Source organism: Ammospiza caudacuta, chromosome 8 (genome assembly GCF_027887145.1).
Source record: "Ammospiza caudacuta isolate bAmmCau1 chromosome 8, bAmmCau1.pri, whole genome shotgun sequence".
Taxonomy (NCBI): domain Eukaryota; kingdom Metazoa; phylum Chordata; class Aves; order Passeriformes; family Passerellidae; genus Ammospiza; species Ammospiza caudacuta.
Genome location: NC_080600.1, coordinates 23,567,962 through 23,585,146, shown reverse-complemented (window position 1 = coordinate 23,585,146; position 17,185 = coordinate 23,567,962). Strand labels below are relative to the sequence as shown.

General features: G+C 39.3%; 1 protein-coding gene across 2 annotated transcripts in view; it reads left to right on the top strand.

Annotated features, from left to right (window-relative positions):
• Nucleotides 1–17,185, top strand: part of MAP3K20 (mitogen-activated protein kinase kinase kinase 20) — a 92,238-nt gene that overhangs the window by 14,089 nt on the left and 60,964 nt on the right. For both annotated transcript variants that reach the window (XM_058809964.1, XM_058809965.1), the window contains exon 3: nucleotides 15,621–15,708. In XM_058809964.1, the coding sequence (XP_058665947.1) occupies nucleotides 15,621–15,708 (88 nt within the window). The remainder of the gene's footprint in view (nucleotides 1–15,620; nucleotides 15,709–17,185) is intronic.

The window sequence follows — 17,185 nt, the reverse complement described above, 5'->3', positions numbered from 1 at the left end:
ATAAAAATTATTCTGTCAGTTGCAGGTTTTTGTTTGACAGTGGGCTGTTAACATTTCCAGTAGATATTTAGTTGCAATTAAGGGCATTTTTCCTAGGGTGATTTATTTTGTTTGCTTGCTTGTTTCTTTATTTTGGGATTTTTGTGTGGGTTTTTTGCCTTTTTTTAAAATTTTATTTTTAATTTTTCTCTAGATATGTTTCTTCTGTTTCAGTCTTCTTTTTGCATGCACTCAGTTGTAACTTATAATTTGGAAGAGAGGTTGTGTTGCTTATTTTTTTATGCCAGCAACCCTTGACATCAAATGGCAGCTCTTCTGTTTCCCCTCCCACGACATTTTCTGACCCTGAGCTTCTGTTGAAGTGATTAACTGCAAAATGGTATTTTTGGGTATTTAAGCTGTCCTGAAGCTTTGCTGTGGAAATCTCATGGATACAGAAGAAATCCTTTTTTCTCAAAGTGCTGTTTTTGGCTGTTGCAGGCTCAAGCAATTGAGGATTGGTTCAAGTTAGACTTATGTAGACATTTATTTAACTATATGGTTTTCTTAAAACAGTATTTACAAGTAGAAAATCACAATGACAGGTGAGTGGTAATTTGAGAGATGATAAGCAATTGCATGTTTGAGTTTTATGTGCTTTGAGGGGACAGCTGACAATTTACATGACCCACATGGAAATCTGTTGGTGTTGCAATTCCTGGGGATGCTGATTAAATAGCTTGCACTGACTTGCAGCATACAGAGTGACAAATTGTTTCTGATGATCCCAGAGTAGCTCTTGAGGTGAGAGGAAGTACTGTTTCAATCTGACAGGATTTCTGAGTTGTTGCACGCCTGTGTGATGGTTCAGATGAAGTCAGAGACCTGTGCTGGAGTTGATGTGATCTGAGTCTGGGACCATTCATCTCCTGGAGGCTGTTTTCCACAGGAGTATTCAAAGCTGAGCTTGGGGGCTGCAGTCTCTGGCCGGGTCCCCAAACTACCCGGCACACTCATGGTGGCAATGGAATTTGGAGCAATGTGTTTTGTGCTTTTAAGAGGGCAATAAAATGCTCTATAGAACTACATAGGCCCTACTTTACTTCCCTTTTTTTTTTGTTGTTTCTTAGTCCTTAATTTTAAACTGGCTGCCTGTGAGTTGTGTAAGGGTCTGGAGAACAAGATTTCTCTGAAAACAGAGTTGAAGAAAAGGGAAAATATATCTTAACTTGGATGCAAGCATCAAAATCAGTCTTTTTAATTGTAATTAAACAACTAAGACTTTAAAAGTTATTTCATATTTACCTATTTCCACTCACTAAGGTGCTGATAGAGAAAGTTTCCTTTTTAAGAGGACAGTATAAACAGTCACAGGGAAATATTCAGATGTGTTTATGTTAGCTGGAGGCTGCAGAGGAGCCCAGAGAACAGCTTCAGCATTAACTCTTTCTCTTATACTCAGTTAATTGTACTCACACACCAGGGAGATGAGGCCAGCAAGGGCAAACACAGAGCTGTGCTTCTGACCCAACTGCCTCCAAAGTGCCCTGTTTATATTTTTAAATGTTTCATCTGTTGCAATTCAGCCACTGGGGAAGAATCCTAGTTGCAAATACATGCTTGTTTATTAGACTAATGTTTGGACAACCTGCATTCTGTGTAATTTCTATTTAAGAAAGCCAGCTCCACAGGGAAACTGGGTGTCTTGCACACAGGAGGGGCCCCCTATGGGTGTACCTCTTTGGCAAAACAGGGCCTGGCCCTCGGGTGTCATTGAAGGGGAACAGTGCCACACACTTACCCACTTATCTTCTGCCTCTGGTTGCTTATTTTTTTTACTCCAAAACTCCTGAAAATTGAGGTTCCTAGTGGCTAAATGGTGGAGGCAAGGGAGAAAAAAAATTGTGTTATGATATACATGACTGACCAAATAGCTGTGGGTTTTATGTATTGGGCACCTGATTTTCCAGTAGCCACATCAAAAATAAGCATGGGTGGTAAAATCCCTTGAGCTGTTGTAGGAGAAGTGAGGAAGCTCTTGGTAGACAGCAGAAGATGAGATGCAGTTGCTTGTACCAAGTTGCTCTTGGAAGGTGGGATAACCAAAAGACAGGCGTGCAGGCTGGGCACGTGGCAGCCTTTTAGTGAAAGCTGGGGCACTCTGCAAATTGTTATCTGGCAGAGGTAGCATAGGAGAGATGAGCAGATATTTCTGGAAACTTGCTAAAATCAACTAGTAGTTGCACCTTTGAGCAGATGATTGACATTTACTGAGAGGTTATCTTTTCCTCTTGGAAGGACTGTACAGCTGAGAAAGTGTCATGCATACCCATGTGAAATTAGAGGGGGGAGAAGGTGCAGAAATCACTTCTTGTCTAATCTTGTAACAGCTCTAATTTTAGTAATGTTAGATGCATTTGAGGCAAACCTTTGAAACATGAAGGGTTATAAGTAGTGATTGGTGGGTTTCCGTCTTTGTGAACTGTGTACTTTTAATCTCCTAAACAAAGGAAAAGGCTTTTTGACTTCCCTGTGATATGTCTCTGTGCTGAGGGTGCTGTGTGTGGTATAAGTATGGAGCAACAGATGGCTACAATTTGGAGATGTTGAATTCCTCTTTCTTTTGGATGTTGCCTTGCTGTTACCCCTGTAAGAGTTTGTGAGAGCCCTAAAGGCAAATGCAGGATCCAGATCCCACTCAAAAGGACCAAGCATTTTGGAGTTCTGCTCTTAACTTCTGGGTCCTCAGTTGTTTTTGTATTTGTACCAAAGTCTTTATTGTAAAGTCATCTCTCCAAGCCAGTGTCTCATCTGTCCTGTGCAGAAGTTGGCAGTACTGTGGTTTCTGGCACTGTGCTCCGAGTGGTTTACTCTGTTCCCATTGCAGACCGATTCCCTGTAAATGCTATAATTCTGGAAGGAGTCCTGCAATTTTTCACTGACTGGGAATAAAGTTCAGTCCTCCTAGGATCAACAAGCATTCTGTTTTTACTTGATAAATTTGAAACATGCATTAAGAAATCTCCTGCCTTTTCACTCGTGTGATTCTGTGCTATACTGTGAGAAGGAGGATATTCACTGCCTGTTACAGCTGTTAGTGAGATGAATGTGAAGTAACAGCACTAACAGGGTGCCTGACTCAAGAAATTCAGGCCGAGTGACACTTGATTCTGTAGCAACATTGGCATCAGCTGTTAGCTCTGGTGACATGGTCATTGCCTTGAAACTGTGACCCGAGCTCCCTTTTTGAGAAATGAAGAACCTGCAAGCCCACTTCAAAGACCAGGGCAGCTGCTTTGTTTGCCTTTTAAAAATCTGTATTTCTGCCTTTTTGCTTGGTCAATGTTTAGAACCATTTAAAAAGTAAATGTGACATGGGGACTGAGATCCTAGAGCTCCTCTATAATTACATATTCAAGCACAGCCACACAAAGGGAAATGAGAGTCCCTTTTCCTTTATGTACCGTATTTCAGCTTTCCCTTAGGTTTAAATTGGCGTTTTGGGCTATGCTCGCTTGAGCCACTGAAGAGCTTATCAGAAAAAGAAGGAAACAGGGGGAGGGAAAGAAAGATAGATTTCCAAATGACAAGCGTTTGAATAGTCAGAGTTCAATCCCTAAAACAAAAAGTGGAATCTTTTTTTTCTAAATAATGTGCTTTACAGTCTCACCTCTCATCTTGAGAAACATAAAAGAGCAAGTAAAAGAGATGACCCAAATCACAGAGTCCTTTGAAAGGAGAAATTCAGCTGTTTTGAACACTTACAATCAAAGGAAGTGGTTTCCCTAATTACGTGAACTATGTGAAAGCTCTCAGAATAGCTCTTCCACCCCAGGATTCCTTGCACTTTAGAAGTTTGCATAAAAGCTCACATGGAGAATCAGATGCAAAGTGTTTGATTCAAATTTTATTAGGCAGAAGTGAGCATACATTCCTGTCTCTGGGTTTGACAGCTGCTTGGGTTTGGACCACAAGCCTGGGTTTGATGGATTTCTGTCCTATACTTAAATCTTTCACTCTTCAGGTTCTCTGGTGAGACACCCCTATCGAGAAAAGTAGAATTGAAAAAATGGAGAAAGGATAGAGGGATTTCTTTGTGAGCTTTCAGTTGAGAATTCTTCACCCTGATTAGGCTGTTCATTGTTGTGAAAACCCCTCCGTGTACACAGCTTTTATGAGGAATTTTGCTTCTTCACATTTTAAAGAAACTGTGTATCTTAAAATATACATTTGGAAGAATTGCAATCTGAATTCTAAGCCTTTAGTATTATTCTAGCACCACCATTTACTTCAATCCATCAAAATTCTGAATTCAGTTGAGACTTTGAACAAAAAAGCAATATTTTCAAAAGGCTATTACACCTTGTGGTTTCTTTTTGTACATACACAATAATAAAGGTATGTTAGTCTAAACTAAACAGTAAGGACACATGAAAAGATGCAGGACACTTCTAAAGGCTTAAGATCTCTTGCACTGCCCCTGAGGATACAATATGGACTAATTAATGGTTTAAATATTTAAAAATAATATTTGCAAGGTTTAGAGTAATATACAAGACCATCACACTTGCTCTGCACAATAGTGACCTCAAAATGGTCTCATTCTCCCCTCAGAGCTAACTACAGTAATTATATACAGATTTGGATAGACAGAGATAATTGATAAAATCAACCTTGAGGAGAGATCTAAAAACTCTTCAAAGTGCAACAATTCAAACTCAAGAAGGAAAAAAGGCAGGAGGATTATGGCAGCCTTCTGCATATATGGAATTAGCCAAACCCTTTTTTATAATAACACTGCCAGTCATGAGATACTGCTAACTCTTCTTGAAGAGAAGAGGAATGTTTCTCTAGGTCCTTTTTCTCCTGCCAGTACTGTTTTGTTTTTCTCCCTCTCTTCCCAGGCAGAAGGAAGGACTTTACCTGGAATAAGGGAATTATCTCCTAGAAGTAAATACCCTCAGGAGGCCAGTGGTGTTGCAAGCAAAATGCTCAGCACAGTAGCAGCACATCTAGAAAGGGAAGGGAAATGTAGCATAGCCATATAGCTGTGACAGGGTGGGAAAGAGTTCTTACTGTGGCTTCTAGAGACTTGTGTCTCAGGCAGCAAAACTACCAGAGGATGGTTTTCTTAGTTGAAGAAGAATGCTTGAAGTCATTCCAGCCTTGCTTGACCTGAAAGTGGCATGGAAAATTACATGTGCTTGTGTTTGATTCTTGGTAAGAGTCAGTTTCTCAGGCAAGGGTTTGGGTATGTCTGGCACTGGAAAACGGGAAGCTGCGGTATATGTGATGCTGTTGCTCTTCTATACCAAAGGACCTATTGCAGATTTGAATGTACTTTGTGCCACCAAAACATCAGGGAGTTCTGGGCCCTGGATCCAGCTTGTGAGCTCAGTTCATTGTACTGAACTTTGCTAATCTAATCCTTGTCATGCTTGGAGCATAAATCAGTTAGTAGTTATGCAAAGACTACAGGCATTGCTGGAATAGGAAGAGATGCAAATTCTTTCTGCTGCTCTCAGATTCAGATTGGAATTCTCATTAGCTGCAGCATAATGCCTTCTTTTCAGCTCTTTAGGTACAGCCCAGGAGAGAGGCTTGTTGAACTCTGTGTGTGACCCTGGTCCTGAAAGTTCCTGTGGTCCCATGTATATACAGTTCTGCTTCCTCTTTGCTTCATTTATGGCAGGTCCTCGGCAAGCACAGTGCAAGGCGATGGAGGAGTTAGTGCAGGTCAGTGGTTTTGTAACCACAGAATGGATGATCTTCATTTTGTAACTGGCCTTTTACATGTTATTCATTCCCCATTAAGTATGTGTGATGTTCCTCTCATTAGTACAGACGTGGGTGGTGGTTACAGTACCTCTGGATGTTCTTCCCTAATTTGGGGAAGGAATTGGCTAGAGATACTGTGGTTTCAATGGAGAAGAGCAATGAGAAAAGAGACTTTTGACTTAATTTGATATCCTGTAGTGGTACAAGACCCCTGTGAGTTCTCTGTTCTTGCAGGTCTGCAGGACTCAAAGCGACTGCCTTTATAGGTCAGTCTGCAGTCTCACTCTTCTAGATATGTTCTTCTGGATTTCCACTTTCTGCAGAGTTCAGAGATACTGGTATTCAAGTTATTAACTTCCTAAAAATGTATTTTGAGGCTACCTATTTGTATTTCTGTATAGCAAGGATTAGAAATGAAATGGTTGTTACTGCCTTATCTGTGTAAGCTGAGAGCTATAAAGACAGATAAGATAGGGAGTTCTGTGTACAAGAAATTCATCACAGAAGAGTAAGGGAAAAGCTGAAGTTACATGTCAAAAATATGTAGTAAAGTAATACTAATAAATGTTGATGTATGACACTAACAACACTTTTAGAATATTACTGGGTTTTCTCTAAGTTTTTTATCTTAGCCATTGTTTTACTTGAATTTTTTTAGTTCTAATGGAAAAAAGATTGAGCTACCATAAAGGCAGCATGAAGAATCCCAAGAAAAAATAAACATTTAGTCCATGTTTCATGAAGATTAAAGCTTAAAATTTGATGAGTTTTGTCTAGTTTTGTTGGTGGTGGTGGTGGGTTTTTTTTGACCATTGCTACCCAGTAGAAGTAGCATTTGAACCAAGTTTCAAGTAAAATACAATTTTCAGTCTTTGACAAAGAAGAGTGACTTGTCTGAAAAGCAGGTAGAATTCACCATGATTCATGCTGGATCTTTTGGACAGTTTCACATAAAACCATGATGTGTGTCATTCAGATAATGGTGACAGCTCATTTTCCTGAAATTCTCAGATTTGTGAAGTTGTGCTTTGGAATCGGTAAAAGTCACAGAAAAATGCCTCTTATGTGTGGAAGACTCTCATTCACTTCAGCAGAGTGCCAACATCTGTAGTTGGCAACTACTTTGCTTCCTTTTTATGGCTGCTGGTCACAGCTGTAATTTCTGTTTTGAAAGCTTGTTTAAGTTAGGTGTACTCCAGGTAGGGAACTATTCCTACCTTTTCAGCAGGGGCAGCTCAGTTTTGAGCGACAGCTGGGGAGAGCCTTGTGCAGAGCTCTAGCAGCCCACGTGGAAAACAAAACCTTGTGGTGTGCTGTTAACATATAGCATCTTGTGAAGTGGTTTTTTTTTCATAAGGGTGAGCTCAAACTGCCTGGTTGAGTTACATTTTCAAGAATTATAACATTTACTAGAATTCCAATAAGAGAGATTCCCAACAAGTGTTGTCCCTGTCTTTATCTATAGTAGGATTGATTTATCCATTCCAAGACAGGCTTTAAGTGAGTGTTCACTGAGTACATGCTGGGGTTTTTTTCCTGTGGTTAAATTACAGTTTTCATGGTTAAGATGGAAAAATACTTCATTGTAAAGATCATAGCTGCTTTAGAGGAGTGGATCAGGATGCATAAGTACAGCTGTTGCTGTCTCTGTTGCAGTCTATGCTAATTGTTCAGCAAAGGCACTGTACAATGAGATTTGATTTGTTCTAGGTTGTCTTATCAATATTTCTTACAAACACCCTGCAGAGCTCAGGAAAATCACTGCTCTACTTACATATGTATGGCCATGGCTCCTTGAGGGTGGATTCGTTTTGCCTGTCACTTTCATACCAAAATGCCTTTCCAACAAGGTGCTCTTGAAACCTACAGTGACTTTGATCTCAGAAATAATTTCCTTGGATATTTTTCCCTTTCTTGGGTCTGGAATGATCCCCATGTTGCATATTAGCGATGATATCGTCTCACCTAGGGAGCATGCCAGGAGTCAAAGTTTCAAGTTTTGTTATTCTGTTGTATTTTAGGAGTGTTGAGGATTTTGTTACTGTTCTCCATAGTCAAAGCCAGTTTGTCTTCAAAGTGATTGTGAGTAACTTGGAAAATTTCCCAACATTGAAAAGAGAAATGATGATTGCTGAAAATAAAGAGCTCTATGGGAGCTCAGGTATTTCAGCCCTGCTGTTTAGTCCACTCATCTATTGTTTCTACTCAGTTGCTGGTGTTGCTTTGCAGCTGGAGGCAGGTCAGTACTCCAAATCTGCTTGAATTAAAAATTACAAATATTGTAGATATTGCTCATTTCTAAACTCATACACCGGTACAAATACATAGTTTATGCATGTTTTGAATGGTTTTGCTTTATGTGAATAACAGTAGTGAAATCCAGACTAAACTTGTTCTTGACAGATCTGCCTTTATCAGATACCTTTTATTAAATGTTCATACAACCTCACATTGTATGCTGCAAAATGTAACAGTCCTTTGGGTGTATTTCCACTTGAAATTTGTCTGAAAAATGAGTTATTTTTCCATAAATTTTGTTTACGTATTTTGTTTGTTTGGATTTTTTTGTAAATGGCAGTGTAAATGTAACAGAATTTTTTCAAGCTTACTAACTATTCTCTAAGGATTTTCTGCAGAAAGTGCCTTTGCTTAGTTTTGTCAGTCTGTTAGCAGCCTCTTCTCTCACAGCACATTTTTAACCCTCCTCATGAGGAAAACACCATGATCCTGCAATTTCTTAGTTAGTGCTGCATGGGCTCCACGTGGTCATTGCACTGGTGGAGGTCAGAGGGAGGATTGAGCCAGTTAGCTTGATCTCATTCCCTTACTGCACAAGGCAGAGGGTCTGCTGCCACATCACAAGGACAAAGCCCCTGTGATTTTTAGAGGGACCAGCCTGCTTTTCATGGGCTGAGCAAGCCATTGCAGTGTTTTGACAGACACATTCTGAATTTGCTAGCTAGTACTTTTAATCCTCTAGCCTTCAAATTATCCATAACATACCAAGTTCTGTGCCAAGGCAGCTATAAAGAACCATACTAGAGTATAAAACTCAGTTTTCTTTTCAAACGGTCAATATCCAATACATTTCACTACTAATAAATCCTATGGTATTGCATGATGCAAATTCATTTTTTAAGTAAATTTCATAAGATGGGATGAGTCTAGAACAGAATAAAATAAGTTTATGTCCATATTCCTTATCTGTGGTATATTATGATAGTTTAACAGAAATGAGCTCTCTTGGTAATGTGCTTTTTCTTTCTTCAAGATTGTAACCTTAGAATCAATACAAGGTATTTAAAGTGTGTGTTTCTATCACAGTATCTCCAAAAGTGAGATTTTTTTGGTTATATACGCCAGTGGATTTAAAATAATGGTAAAATGATTATACAGTAATAGGAATTTATTAGTTTCCTGTACATTTCCACTTCTATTCTCTGGGATTTGTAACACTTTAGGACATAATTTTGGATGCAGATTTGATGCTGTGAAATATTTGCTCAATCAAAATGCTTCCAACTACAAATTTTGTACATCATTGTAGATGTACTTATGAGAATTTAATTCTGGTGTTTACAGAAATGCTGGTGACATCAATCTGAGAATGTAATTTAACTTTTTTCTCTGTGGTTTAAGAAACAGGATACTGTTTCCTGATAGAGCCTGAGTGTAGAGGCTGTGTTGTAAGGCGCAAATGCTGACAGTTTTAACATGTAAATGGCCTGTAGAAACCAGCTTTTTTTGGGATAAGTTATCATCTAAATGAATACTGGAAAAGAAGCCCAATCTCATACAGTTTTAAGTGCCATGCCAACCATAGTTTTAAAACAATGACTGCCTGTGGGAAGAGGTGGTAGCACATGTATGCTGGGAATGTGCCCATTGAAGCACTTGGTAACTGCTTATTTGCGGGTAAAAAATCTCATTGAGGATTCTTTGGCTTTGCCATGTCCATGTGATTTTCCTCTCGCATTGTTAGTATTAAAGACTGTTTAATAGGTTATACAAAAATTCTCTGAACTGGACAATCAGTAACCTTTGCCTGTTATTTGGGCCCCCACAGCACAAAATTCTTGTTTTTAATTTTTTTCTGTAGAAAACTTTATGACAACAGACAAATCAGTAGGCAAAGTCCTAAATTTCTATTTTGTAGCTGCATAATTTTCTTTTCTGGGTTCAAAACTATAATAATTACTTAACATCACTGCTATATAATTCTTGGTAATAATTTTATGTTTCTGAAATTCTCTAGGTATCCCTTTATTGCATATTGAGAAGATAATTTGTTAGTTATGACAGATGGTGACTGTGTTTTTATTTCATCTGTTAAATGATATTTTGGGCTTGTTCACCTAGAGAAACTGATAATATAAGAGGTGTCATCCTTTATTAGACATCAGTAAATTCAGAGGAAAGGATTAATGAGACACTGGAAATGGACATAGACTGGATATATTTCTGAGCAGGAATCTAGAAATAAAGGTGTGGGATTTATATGTGTTAGCATTCTGTATCATTTTTGTATGTGGTTTTCACTAATAGAAACTATTTTACTGAAGCATCAGCCGGCCTCTTCCAGCTGCCCTTGCATTGGACTGTAAAATCCCCTGAGAGTAGCTAAGTTGCAGCTCTCCCAAGAACATGACAAAGGTCAAAGCCTTTAAAATGCTACAAGACTTAGGAAAAAAATATCTTTCCAAAGCTGCCTTAAGTGTGTCTAAATACCTCCTTAATAAACATGGCAAACAGTTCTCTGGAAAATTAAACAGCCAAACTTTTGCACAGTGTAATAATATATATTATAAGGCAGTTAAGGAGGTTGTATTAATCAGATTAAATAGCTAACCATGTACAGCTCTGTAATTTTGCATGGAGTGAAGGTGCCACTTGCTGTGTGGTTCCCTGATTTACTAACAGGTGATGCAGTGGTCTCACAAGGGGCTGCAGCTATTTCCTGTGTTAATCTTAAACCAGTGTGCTCAGACCAGGGTGGAAAGATACTTTACTTTCCAGTCAGCTGCTCCAAAGACGCCTGGAAGAAGTGGTGGTTCACTTGCTGTGGGCTCAGTTTGTCTGGACCCATGCAAAAAAAGCCTTTTGATACTGAAGAACTCTGTGAACAGATGTCCTTTTACAGTTCCAGCTGTGCTGCTGTAGCAGACTGCCCAAACCCTTGATCACTTCTCTTGACTACAAGTGTGAAAGTAACAAATTTCTAATATATTTCCAAGGAGAACCAGAGTAACTAAAATATGCTGAGTTGTTTGGTCTTTGCTAACTTTAACTTCCTTGGGATAGGGAGCTCTAACAAGAGCAGCTGCAGCTGCTCTGAGTAGCTGGCAAGCACCAACACAGCTGTTGCAAAGTGCCTCCGTCCACATCCTTGCTGTCTTTGCGGCTGCAATTAAAGATCTGACGATGGGGCCTTGTCTGATTCCCAAGTAATGCCAGCTCAGCATCAGGTGGCCACTGCCCACATCTGCAGTCAGCACCGACCTTGAAGACCTCATCACAGCTGAGCTGCACTTGCTGCCTTTGCTGCACTGGTACAAGGCAGAGCAAAAACAAGGGAGGGCTTGGGTCATCCTGGTGAGCTCAGGCTTGTGGGTCTCATGACGAGACCATGCTGTCCAGGCAGCTTGCTTTGTCCCCTCATCTGCTGCTGGCTGTGGTTAGAATTTGTGTTTGTGATTTCTGTGCAGCTATTGCTGAACACAGACAAGACCTGGAGGAGGACTTTGTTTTTACCTGCTGAAGCACCTGAAGATATGGTTATTCATGCATGGTTGTTTGTACTACAAGGTTAAGAGCAGTACTAGTGGGTCTACAAGCAGCTCTAGGGTGATGTCAGTCTTGGATGATGTAACTGTCATTTTCACAAAGGTCAGTAAGTAGAGATTAAACAGGCATAAAACCAAATTACCTGTTAAACACTGTGATCCATACCACTGTTCAGAGGACACAATTACACTGTTTGTACACTTAGGGATTACCTGAATTACAAACTCTTACACTGTGATTGTTTTATGAATTGGCTTGATTTACAGTAAGCCAGTAAGTGAGAATTAAATGAAAAAGTTTTCAATGTAATTTGCTCTGACCTTGAATTTTGTGGTATTTGAATTATGTAAGCAGTGGATTAGGTTTGTTTAGAAATCTGAATCCCTTTGCCTTCAAGAAATGGTGTGTAGTCTGTAATCCCTTCAGCAGGACTCAAGAGAGGAACATAATTTCATCCATACCTGTGATGTAAGTGCAGTATGAACAATTTTAGCATAGTTTGATGGTGAGTAACAGGCTGTTACTAAGTTTATCATGGTACTAAGCATAATATTCAACTCTGTTGCAGTTACCTTGTGTCTCTGTGTCTCTGTGCTATGTCCAAGGTGTTTGTATTTATGTATTTGGATGTCTTTCATTCAGCTGAACTCTACTAGTTCTGCTTCAATCCAGAAAAAAAAATTCTGTCTTTCACACAAAAAACTAATGCAATGAAGTAGTTGAATATTTGTTGCTTGCCATCACTATTTAGGAATTGGTGCTCATTTAGCTTGCATAAGATAGATAGCAGCTTTACTGAGGGGAAGAGTGTCATGCCCAAGCCAGCGAGGGCTGGCTTCTTCAACAGCTGTAGATAGGTAGATGGATGACACAATTTTCTTCGAAGCATTTAGGAATTTTGGATTAAAATACAGTTTTGATGCTTAAAGGTGATTCTAAATATTCTTGTTAGTGTCTAAGAGACCTTTGAAATACCAGTCTTTACCCACCACTTTGTAATTTGCTATCTGAAAGTAATTTTCATTGAAATACGGCACCTTCTTGTCAAAGGTAGTACAAAAGCTTCAAAGATATGGACTGGCTTGCATGTGGTTCTCACTGTAAGGAATAAGAGTCTGAATTGGCTAATACAGTTCACAGCTGATCACAGCAACAGAAGAGAACAAAACATGAAAGGAATAGTCTAGAATCGCTAGTGCGAACAACAGCATAGTGATTAAAAGTATTTAGAGAGGATTTCTTTGTGATATAATGGTCCTTTGGAAAAGTTAGAAATTTTTTACCCCACAATTCTTCATTGTCATATTTGTGGGCAATTAGAAGGTGCTTCTCTGGATTTCTTAGATGGAAGCTTACTTTGGTATCTATTAAATCCCAGATTAGAGTATGAACATCAATGTGAAGGTGATGGTATTAGCTGTGGTCAATACAGCATTTTTTTGTAATTCTGCAATGTGATCTTTGTGTATACAACATAAATAAGATAACCTTAAAAATATTTTATTGCATTTCCAAGTGATAAAAGCACCGTGTGTCTGTGCCTGTGCCAGTGAAGTACTCATCTTCTTGGCCTGACACTCATATTTTGATTGCAGTCCCTGTCATGGTAGCACTGGGTGATTGGTTGGTCTGGGGTTTACTGCAGTGCAGCCCCTCCTGTTGTCCATGGACTCTGATGGACTTTTACTGGATCCAGCAGCATCTTGTATGAGATGGAGAACAGTCACTGGGTTCTGCACATAGTTGTGGTGGGATAGGGAGCTATGGAACTTGGATTTGTTAATCACGGGCATTTTTAATCATTCTCTGAAAAGATTGACCAAGTACTTGTTTTATAGCCAGGACCTAAATATATTATGCTATTAGAAAATGGAATATGAGACCCATCAATTTAATTCAAATGACCTGTTGAAGTACTTATGTTGTAAACACCACAGCAGATGGTGTGCTCATAACTTTGAAGACATGGTGTGTTTTAAGTACTTCACAAGAAGATGGTTTTATTCCATTCCTTCTTACCAAGGTTTTAAGGAAAAGGTGGTTTAGATAGTTTTTGTAACTGTTTGTATTATTCCTGTCCTGTATCAGAACATTCAGCTAGGCGGTCAAGGAGAGTGAGGTCTCCTGGTAATCTGGCAGTAATGCTGGTAGGAATTAGAGAATTGAATGCCCAACTGAATATTTCCTAAGGAATATACAAAGATAATACAAAAGTTTCTGATATGGAGATTTGAACGACTCAGTGGTCACCTGCATCCTCCAGCCTAGGGAAGGAGGCTGGAGGTACAACTCCTGCTTCTGCTGCTGCAGGAGTTCCTTGTCTTGGGAGATTGGTGGGGCTGCAGTTGTGGGGCAGAGCTCCTTCTGCTGGCAGATCCCCTGACTGGCTGAGTCTTGAGTGTTGCTGTTTACCTGCAGGCCAATCTTTTCACATTTGCTTAGATATCTGCCATTTAAATTATTTTGTGACCTTCTAGATTCACTGAAAACATGAAGACTATAGCAGTTTTTATGCAGAAACCCATAGTACATCAGCTACTGCTATTCTAATAAATTTAGAGCTATAGCAAACCAGTATTTGTTTGGCCTATGTTTTATAGATGGTACCATGATACATGTGCTTATGTGCATAATTACAGATGAAGGCATTAGATGACTCAATTTTTTGCTGTTGTTGTTGCTTAAGGACTTTTTTGAGTAACTTCAACACAGTTCTGAAGACCTTTAGCTAATGCTCAGACATTTACACATATGCGATTAAATCTTAACTATAGCTTTGAACTTAACTTGGGTTACACTAACACTTCATGCTGCTTAGCCTGCTCAGCAAGAAAAACAGTATTACCATCAAGTGAGTAATCATTTTATCACAATACCAGAAAATTAACTTTTAAAATGTATGCTGTTTTCAGCAAATCATACTGCAGACTGACTTACCTACAAGTCCACAAAATAAATTAATTGGCAGCTTTCTGAGAACATGTGTGAAGACTCACCTGTGGGCGAACAGCAACACTCCCACTACAAGTCAAGGGATCTTTAAAGGGATCTGTCAGATACTTTTGATAAGTTTGGAGGCATTAATTGTGATCTTGTTTTTGTTCGATGCTCCTGCCTGGTACAGAGTTAACATAATCTCATAATCTTAAAGCATTACTGTGAAGAAAAATATAAAGTAGTACATATCTGTATTTGCATAATATCTATATTTGTATAAAAACATGTGTCTAAAATCTGTTATATATTTGTTTTCATACACTGCAGAGGTAAAACTGTTGAGACACCTTCCCAGAAATACCGGATCTTTTTTCTCAAAAACTACAGGGCTTATATGTGTTAATTTCTGTGGATACAGTCTCAGTGTCTTGCAGTCTCTTGCTCAAACCCAGTAGCATTCTTCAAGTGGAATTTGAAGGTTTTGTACATTTTTCCAGAATTGCCAAACATCTGTAGTCTGCTTTGAGGAGCAGTTTTACCCAGGAGCTTTGCTGGGTATTTGGCAATCTCAAGCACGCTTGCTCTGTGTATTTAATCAGACTCCACAGCGCATGCCTAGAAATTCCTCATTTCCAGTAAACATTGGATGGAGCTGTGCGTGTGCATGGAATGCTGTAACAGCCTGGAGTGCTGGACTCGCTGAACCCATGGTACTTTGTGCATAAACACCAATTCTGGATTGGACTGCTGCTGCTCTGCCAAAAATCCCAGATCTTTCTTGGAACAAAGTTTTCCAAGACCTTCAATTTTTCCAAAGACTTAACTTCCTACATCAGTGCCTTGGCCATGAAAGAATAGTCTCAAATTTATTTTTCCCACCTTCCCACCCCCCCCAAACATACAAAGCATTCATCTGCCAAACTCTCACTAGGTTTTCAAATGCCAAGGATTTGTGAGCAGTCTTTCCTAGATATGTGTGTGCTTATATATATATATATATATATATATATATATATATATATATATAATATGCTGTATGTGTGTATACCCAGTGGGGTATGAAATAAGTTATTATGATAAATGACCCTTCTGAATTGTTCTGAATTGTCTAACTTGTTTGTTTATTTGTTTGTTTTCAACAGGCAGAAATACTCAGTGTGCTCAGTCACAAAAACATCATTCAGTTCTATGGAGCTGTCATTGAACCTCCAAACTATGGCATTGTTACAGGTAAGGATTTTTGTCTGACCTTTTCTCGACTCTGTAAAGCTACAATGTTACAAAGTTATCTCCAGTATTACCCAATTACAGTGTTTTGCTAATTGCTCTGGTCTTTTTTAAATGTTAAGAGTGCTTGGCACTACCTGCCTCAATGTAATTGGGAGTGCTGGAGGTGGGAACCAGGCTGGGAGCATAGCTGGAGGCAGCATGAGGCAGGTGAGGCCTAGGGTGTTCTTAGTGCACAAATACAGGACTCCTTTTAACAGTACCTTTCATTGTGTTCTTGTACCCTGTTTGGAGAATTGCTTTCCCATTCTAATTGGTGTGTCACAAAAATAGAGGTTTTCATGATACGAAGTTCTGGCTGGTTCTGTTCTGGAAGGAAGGTGGGCTGGGTGTCTGCTCAGAGCAAAGCTGCCCCATGAGTTCTGCCTGCACTGAAAGTAGGAGAATTTGCATTGTGAGGTTCACAATGGGAGGAGTTTGAAATAGAGTCAAGGGTTAATAAGGCATTGTAAGACAACTCCCTTTGTACATGGAAAACTAGGTTTTGTTTGTTTTGATATTCCTAGAATTATGCAGAAGTTGCTTTTTGTGGTATTTTTGAGGTATTTTGTTAGTGATTGGTTTTTTTCTGTCACCATTTTAAGCTTCCTGCTCTTACCTTGGGAGATGGTCCAGATATAGAATTTTCTCCCTTTCCTGTATGAGACAAAGATAGAAGTAGAAAGTAAACCGAAAGCAAAGAAATTTCCCAACTGCTCAAACAAATGTTTGAAGAGATAAAACTCATGAAAGTGTGGATTGGGAGGCATGTTTTGGCATGTCTGTAACTTTCAAAGCTCAGTGTGAAGAGTAGTCTTTTGCATGTGGCACAATCTAACACCAATTTGAGTCACTGCTGGTCAGGTTTTTGTTGGTTGGTGGTCAGAACTCATGAAAATTCAGTTATTTCTACCTGCCTCTTAGACTTCTGCTTATCACAGCAGGTGGCAGTGTAATCTGAAATGCAGCATGTTTCAGGGCGTGGGGAGCTTTGCTTACTCCAGGAGTATCAGCCTACTGCAGACAGCATTCCAGAGGTGCATGGTGTGACCACAGTCTGCACCACTTAGAAATGCACTGATGATGTCATATAGACAGGAATTTGAATTCCTTCTGGAAGCAATAAAATTAATAGAAAGCTAATAAATCAAGCAATGTAATTTTACTATCCTTTTTAATATAAGTGTAAACCAGCAAGCAGAGTAGTAAAGGTGAGGTGTAATCAATGACCTGGGATGATGTCTAGATCAGAAGACCTCAGCTTGATCTCACAAAGATCAGGGTTTGGAGGACGTATGACTGCTTACCAGTCACAGGGCAGACAGCAACTAAAGTAATTCACTGTGCTGTTGAGAATGGGGACTCTTTAACTGCCTGTGAGATAGAGACTACAGTGTGTAGTTCAACAGCTTTGTTCCACAGGGAACTTTGATCACACCTG